The 8,189-nt window shown below is 44.1% G+C and overlaps 1 protein-coding gene across 1 annotated transcript; it reads left to right on the forward strand.

Moving 5' to 3' along the window:
* Window positions 1-421: 421 nt before the first annotated feature.
* On the forward strand, window positions 422-7,696 carry LOC139459107 (gigaxonin-like). Its single transcript, XM_071240553.1, has 7 exons — window positions 422-852; window positions 3,051-3,151; window positions 3,843-4,023; window positions 4,729-4,844; window positions 5,864-6,052; window positions 6,827-6,943; window positions 7,354-7,696. The coding sequence occupies exons 1-7, from the start codon at window positions 518-520 to the stop codon at window positions 7,449-7,451; spliced, it is 1,137 nt and encodes a 378-aa protein (XP_071096654.1). The 5' UTR covers window positions 422-517; the 3' UTR covers window positions 7,452-7,696.
* Window positions 7,697-8,189: the final 493 nt, after the last annotated feature.

Consider the following 8,189-nt stretch of genomic DNA (forward strand, 5'->3'; position numbering starts at 1 on the left):
AACTGGCTGACAGCAGAGTTGGGGTATTTAAATTGTGTACTTGGAGGTAGCAGAAGTGTACTTAACAACTCCGCACGTGATTTACAAAGAATCACGTGCATAGCTAATGCACATGCACCTGCACCAGCAATGCATATACTGAAGACGATTTTGCACAATCTGGTTGTCATTCTTTGTCATGCTTATTTTGTGTGTTTTTATTTTCAGACACCAAACAAAAGTGCCCGGGTATTTCCATCTGCAGTTAATTAGAACACGTGCCCAGTGGCATACTGGCATACCTCGTTTGCCATGGAGCAAGGCTGATGAGCACCGTTCCCCACTGACGTCGTTTTGTTCCCATTAACGTATTGTTCCCAAACGGCGTAGTTTGGATCCACATCGATGTTGTGTTGGTTGCCACAAACGTCGTGTTTGGATAAAGCATAGATGGGTCATTCAAGCTATAAGACAGCGGGATGACGATACTAAACACATAGCACTGACCGCAGCAACGCACAATAACACTATTGAGGCAATGGCCAAATTCGTGGTCAGCAATGCCTCTCCTCTCGACGACGTCTCCAGCACCGGCTCCTCCTACGAAGACGGTCCGGTGGAGAATGGGGGGTGGGGAGGGGAGAGAGGCAGTGAGGCGCGTCTGTATGTCCTGAACCGCGGGGGGACGGGGGAGGCGCACTACCTGCTGCTCACCCCCGACAGGAGCGACATCCATATGTATAGGACCCACATTGAAGTATGGAAGCCTCTTGTGGACATTATGAACTTTGGCGTGGTGGTCGTGGACAACTTCCTGTACATCGTCGGGGGTTTCGACAGGAGTAGGGCTCAGCATCTCAACAGGGTTCTCAGGTAAGTGTATACATTGAACGCCCCCAGAAAAAAACAGAAATAGCGAAATATTAAGATTCCGCAAGATAAAATATGCGAAAAACTAACAAAACTTTAAATAAATATGTTGGTCAAATACTTACTGAAAATAAGAATGACGCCCCCAAAACCTTCATAATCGGTCATTTTGATATACTTTAACCTATATCAGCTGTATCTGATGTTGTTAATCGTCCCAAACCCAAATCGTAGAATAAAACAAAATGTTATTTATCAGTCATAATGTTTAGTGTCCGACTTGTGTGACAAATGCCGATTCCATAGTGCTAGCCAACCATGAGATACATGCCATTACCCTCTCAAGCGTAAACAGCTGGTATTCTGACGCCGAGCCGACCACTTGTTTCATCTCCTTGATGCCGAGCGACGGGCAGGGTAACAACAAGTACCATCTTTTAACGTACATCTTTTGGTATGACATGACCAGGGATCGAACCACCGACCTTCCACTCTCCGAGCAAACGTTCTATCCACTCGACCACCGAGGCGGTCGCAAGAGGTTTCAAAATCACTCGAGTACTACACAGAAAGATACGATGTCTGATCTCTGTCAAGGAAGAATATACAATAACCCTGTGTGACACCGGTCGATGTGAGCATGCGTGCTGTTGTCCTATCTGGAGTAAAACAGCTGGCAATGGATCCGTCACTATAATTAACGCACACACAAAGACGAAATTGTACCAGACTTAACTATTCACGAATTAATTGCAAAAAATCATGCCAAGATTCTATTAATTATATTATTGTAAGACCTCACATTCATCAGTGAAAGGTGGTATACAATGCATAGCCGGACTGTTTGATGAAGTCGATCGGTAATAACGACCCACACTGCAAAGGTTGGTTGGTTTGTTGTTTAACGCCGCACTCAGCAATATTCCATCTATATGACGGCGGTCTGTAAATAATCGAGTCTGGATCAGACAATCCAGTGATTGACATCATGAGTATCGATCCACGCAATTGGGATACGATGACATGCATCAACCAAGTCAGCGAGCCTGACCACCCGATCACGTTAGTCGCCTCTTACGACAAGCATATTCGCCTTTTAAGGCAAGCATGGGTTGCTGAAGACCTATTCTAACCCGGATCTTCCCGGGTCACATTGCAAAGGGGACATTGAGATAATTTATACTTATATACAAGAATAGTGACGAATCGGTATTCGGACGGGGGTAATAATAACAGTAAAGTACCATACAACCCAAGCTGCCAGTGAGGCGCTAAAAGGTTGTCATATTTCCATCTCATTCTACCGGGTACCCTTTCACTGCTGGGTGAACAGAGGCATATTTCGAACAAAGCCACACGCCTAAAGGGACACCACATGTTGTACATGTGCTTTAGTGTGGGACAGGACAGGAGCCCTAAAAAACTCTCAGGAGTCAGTTTGTGGTACATGGTCACCCGTCCAAGGACTCCATTACGCCAAAAAGGGGCGGTCGGGTAGCCTAGTGGTTAAAGCGTTCGCTCGTCACGCCGAAGACCCGGGTTCGATTCCCGACATGGGTACAATGTGAGAAGCCCATTTCTGGTGTCCCCCGCCTTGATATTGCTGGAATATTGCTAAAAGCGGCGTAAAACTATACTCACTCACCCACTCACTCATTACGCCAAAAACCTATGATTGTTGGTTCGAATCCCGGTTCGCCCCGATTATGTTACTAGGTTTGTCAGCACCATACCCGTGCTCGTGGGTTTCACGAAAATGGTAAACGTCTGATACCTGCATCACTTCGGGCTTTCCTCCCACATCAAGCTGACACGCCATAATATAACTGGAATACTGTTAAAAGCGGCGTTAAACCCAACTCACTCACACACTCACTCTAACATTTTCATGCCATGTTGTGAATACTTTCCGTTTCCTCCTATTCATAACTGATAATGCATTAAATCTCTTTTATCTGCCTTTAATTAGAGGGTTTCGGGTCGGCTTTCGTCCAAAATGTCTTTGACTTTTTTGTTTCCGATTTGGTACTGATATAGACAAATGACCTATCAAAAATCTGTTAGATCATGAAAATATCCTTGTGCAGTTTGTTTCTAGAACAATCACTGAATAACATAATAAACTATTTCATTGACCTGATATCTTGTAAACAGCTTTAAATACTGGAATAATATTATCATTGGTGATCTCTCTTCCTCAGATACGACCCTGCGGAGGGATTGTGGGTGGAGTGCGCCCCCATGTTGATTGCACGTGCAAAATGTGGTGTCTGTGCACAAGGCGGAAGGATATATGTCTCAGGTAGATACATGAACAGTGAAACCTTGTTAATTCAGATAGTGCCGTTCTCAGTGAAGTCGTTCTGTTCAATACGACACGTAGAATACACGGTAATGGTCTGTGTAGATGGGTCGTTCCCTACAGTATAATTGCAAGAAACACCATCCCCTATATCTCATGGGCTGGCATTGGTTAACCCAAACTAACCCCTGGATACACTTTACCGACCAATCAAACGTTGGGGTAAGGAACAAGGAAATGGGACTTTCACCGCCAGTTTTAATGGAAATGAAGATATCTCTTCTATTAAATAGATTTTTGAGGGCTTTCTTTTGAGTGTCAGTCAATGTTGAATTTCTCGCAAACTCTATCGTAATCAGTGGGACTGACCTCCATGATGTTGATATCGCCTACCCAACATTAAGGCAGGTTTGTAACTCGCAATGTGATTGGTCCGTTAGACTGAGTAGCGTGGCAAATCAAATTGCCTAACGACAATCAAGGGCGGATAATTTGAGATCGCGAGAACCACAGGAATTGATCAGGTGTTAGTGTAGGTTTACCGAAATGCGAGCACTGCAGATATAAAAACGCGGGGTTTCTGGTTTCTTGTCTCACCGTAATAAAGTGTTGTTTGATAATAAACAGTAGTTTGTAGTTTCCCAATCGGATTGACTTGGCTACCTCGTTATAACGCAGTTTTACATTACAGGGGGAGAGAAGAGTGACAGTCGCGTGACCGGAAGTTGTGAGGTGTACGACATAGAGACAGACACGTGGTGTAAGGCCGGGATGCTGGTCGCTGCACGTGCTAATCACGTATGTGCAGTGTACAATAATGAGATTTACTGCGCAGGTGGTTACCATGGCAACAAAACTCATGATAATTTATGGTAAGTAAGTATTCACAAAGCGTGATAGAACATAGAACACCATGTCGGAGGGTGTTGCGTTCCCGGGATGCAATACAGGGGCGGATCCATACTTTTGAAAAAGGACGGGGTGGGATTGTTGTTGTTGTTGTTGTTGTTGTTGTTGTTGTTGTTGTTAATTTAATACCCGAGGACGTTGTTGATATGTAAGGTGTCTGAAAAACAAAACAATCTGCACCATACAGAAAGTCGCCTTGCTGACCATTATTTGTTCATGTCTATATCATAAACTGCCGAGCAAAAGAAAGTATACACCCATGTTTGATGTTGTCTTGAAATTAAACAAACAAAAAGTGGCTATCGATGGTGACGTATTTGATACGGGTATCAGACATGTGGTTGTATTTTGGACTTAATGTTTGCAGTATTTCGGCGACTGTTTGAGCCTAGTAACGTTTTGACAACGTATGCAAGTCTTTGGTCGAATCAAACTTTCAAATGTATACTTTCTTTTGTAATTCAGTTTACTTACCATTACTACTACAGTAAACTACGGTTATAACGAACTCAAAGGGACCACTAACTTTAGTTTGTTATAACCGTAGTTCCTTATAAGCATATATACAGCATAACTATTATCAAATAGTCGGGACAAATATATCAGTTCGTTATATCCGTCAGTTCGTTATAAGCGTGTTCGTTATAAACGTACTTTACTGTGCTTAGGGTGTACGAGGAACACACATGGCGGGAGCTGGACGAACACTACCCCCACACACTGCCCTGTCCGCTGGACAGATTCACCATAGCCACTCTAGACAACACATTCTACTTCATTGGAGGTCAGTATCTAGTCGACCCGTGGAGATTCCAGGTACAAATACAGGTCCCCAGAAACCCTAGCCTGTTGAAATAGGCAGATAAAATGGATCCGGTGTCCAGGCTCGGAGACTTGGTTGATTGCATGCCATCGTGGATTGAGGGGGCGGTCGGGTAGCCTAGTGGTTAAAGCGTTCGCTCGTCACGCCGAAGACCCGGGCTCGATTCCCGACATGGGTACAATGTGTGAAGCCCATTTCTGGTGTCCCCCGCCGTGATATTGCTGGAATATTGCTAAAAGCGGCGTAAATTCATACTCACTCACTCACTCGTGGTTTGATGCTAAGGATGCAAATCACTGGAGTGCCTGGTCCAGATTTGATGAGTTACGGGTCGCCGTCACATAGCTTAAACAGTGCTGGATGTGGCGATAAACAACAAAGAATATCTCGTGAGTCCATGGCGCTATATTTTTCGCGCCGTATCCAGCCATTGTGGTTCTAATACGGCTTCTTGTAAGTACGCGAATCTTGACCTGGGACTTACGACTGTCGTAGCGCTAATATCGCTTTGCAGACAAACCAGTGGTTCGAGGAAAGGTCTCTGACATCTGGGAACGGTAACACATGGCTAGCCCGTGCATCTTACAGTCAGTACCGATCCGTTCTGTAGGACGCATCTGAATAGACTGCCTAGCTCATGCATAGTTATTGCGACCTAAGTCGACGTGGAGAGATACCATAGTCATAGCCTAAAAAGCATGCTTTCTACAATAAAAAGAGACTGTTGTAAGTCTATTACAAAATTACCCTGAAATTCCACCCGACAAAGGAATTCCGCTTAGTTGAACAACTGAAACGCTTGGTTTCTCACATCAAAATTACTTTACTATTAAGCTAAAAACAACATGGTTACAGAATGGAAACGGCTAATCTGTCTGTACGTACTAATTACATGGTTTAAATTGTTTTTTTTCAATATTTCATTAATACAAATCTTCTATTTGCAAATGTTATCTTACACAATACATGGACTGTTTTAGGCGTGACGTCACGAGCGGACCGCAAGTGCCCGGACAAACCAGATTATTCCACCCAGCGTCGCATCTTCTCCTTCACGACAAACATCTCCCTCAGCGACGGCTCGACTAGGAACGACGTGATCAGCCCCTGGGAATTTCACCTGCCCAACATGAACCACGCCCGCCACAGCCACGGCACAGCAACAATAGGTACACTGTCCTGTCCGTTCCCCTCACTCCTTCCCGGGGGTACGGGTGGCCCAGTCGTCAAAGGCGCCGCGATTCGCTGTACAGAGTTGCGTCCTTTGGGCGCGCCAAAAACCTATGATTGTGGGTTCGAATCCCGGTTCGCCCGATTATATTTCTAGGTTTGTCAGCACCAAACCCGTGCTCGTGGTTTTCACCGAAGTGGTAAACGTCTGAGGCCTGCATCACTTCGGGCTTTCCTCCCACATTAAGCTGACACGCCATGATATAACTGGAATACTGTTAAAAGCGGCGTTAAACCCAACTCACTCACTCACTCACTCCTTCCTGCTAACATCTCTGCCTGGAGAACTAAAGATCGGCGTTTCGATCCTCGTCCGCGTCAAACGAAATGACGTTAAAATATTGTACTTGCTGTTACCATGACTGGTCGGCTCGGAGTTGCTATTCTGTGGTGAAGCCCATTACTGGGGTCCCTGCCGTGATATTGCTGGAATATTGGTAAAAGCGGCGTAATCCCATACTCACTCAATCACTATACTGTGAGTGGGGTATCCATGTCAAACTCCGGCATTGTATATCAGTGGGCTTATCACTATAAAACCTGCATTAGTCCGGACTAGAACAAGCAGCCTTCCGCACGCACATACGCACACCTCGCTATTGAAGGGCAATAATCTTAAACGCGACATTTTACCTCATTCACTTCACCTGCTATAATCAGCTTCTCTACATGCCACTTTGTGGACTTCACCCATTTTATTTTGTTCTATACAGGAAGGAAGTTATATGTGGTAGGAGGAAGTTGTCTAGAGACGGGACAGCCAATCAATGTATGTGAGTTTTACAACACGGAAACAGGAGAATGGGAGGAAGACTTCCGCTTCCGGAAAGGTACTTTTCCATTAAATAGATACTACTCGCCTGGAAACAAACTTACACTGTCCGGAATATTAGCTATATAAACCTCAAACATGTTTTCAGAAATGTTGTATTTTAATAAACTAATTGTAATCTTATGGGATTGCATTTTCCATGATTCAGCTCTAACTAACAGAATTATTTATATATCAGAAAATTAGTATTGTATGATCCCATGTATTCAGAAGCTCAAGTACAATGCTTACAATTGCATTCCGGGATGTCGATAGAAACTGCCTTCTGGCTGTATAATCGATATATGTGTCGGATATAATACAGTTCAATATCCTACCATTGGTCCAATAAGTGTCTTGAGACAGTCTCTGGCAATAATGGAAATGATTGGCTCGTATGAATGTTGAACAAATTTTTTCTGCTTTCAGGGGACATGTCAAATGTTGTTTGTGCTATTTTGGAAGTGCCAAGGATCCCAGTCAACGAGCGGAAGATGACCAGTAAACTCAAGTGGGTGTTGTGGTAGCACTGGATATCTGCTGGGATGTGGTCCAACAATCCACACAGATTCGACCTATGGTACTTTAAAGGGTGCAGACAGTTAGACTCTGTATACTGATCAGTCCCAACAGACAGCCGGTACTCACCATGGTTAAGAGACCTTACCTCGCCATTCCCAGTACAAACAGTTCTCAACCACTGGATACAGTGTATATATTGGGAGTGGACGGGTTCCGAGAAGACATATAAGGGACACAACTCTGCACAGCCATTCCCCAGAAGAACAGGATCAGCTGTGCTTGAAGTCACAATAAATTCTGAACTTTATTCTACTTATTCGTATTCAAAATTGAAAGCATGCATTTCTTCCACTCGTCATGGGGCTGATGCACTTACTTAGAGCAATCGAGTTATTCACCAATGGATAGATGAACTGCGGAGACAAACTTAATTTATGATCAGAGACATCGTTGATAAGCATTATACATGGATACCGATTCGTGAGATGGTTGTCTTGAGCGCAATCTGATCTCAAAATGTACTTTGTTGTAATAATTATTGACATAATGCACCTGAATATGTTTTCATTTACATTTGTGTTTGTATTGGTTTGCTTGTTTGTTTGTTTAGTGTTTAACCCCCTACTAAACTGTATGACGGCGGTCTGTAAATAATCGAGTCCGGACCAGACAATCCAGTGACCGCAATTGGGATACGATGACATGCATCAACCAAGTCAGCGAGCCTGACCACCAGATCCCGT

This window comes from Haliotis cracherodii, unplaced genomic scaffold (genome assembly GCF_022045235.1).
Source record: "Haliotis cracherodii isolate W230 unplaced genomic scaffold, xgHalCrac1.p SCAF_13, whole genome shotgun sequence".
NCBI lineage: Eukaryota > Metazoa > Mollusca > Gastropoda > Lepetellida > Haliotidae > Haliotis > Haliotis cracherodii.

What these genes read in the sequence shown, in the direction of transcription:
- LOC139459107 (XM_071240553.1), top strand. Translation starts at nt 518, where the DNA reads ATGGCCAAATTCGTGGTCAGCAATGCCTCTCCTCTCGACGACGTCTCC. An exon ending in CACATTCTACTTCATTGGAG is followed by an intron (nt 4,845 to 5,863) that starts GTCAGTATCTAG and finishes GGACTGTTTTAG; the next exon opens with GCGTGACGTCACGAGCGGAC. An exon ending in CCACGGCACAGCAACAATAG is followed by an intron (nt 6,053 to 6,826) that starts GTACACTGTCCT and finishes TGTTCTATACAG; the next exon opens with GAAGGAAGTTATATGTGGTA.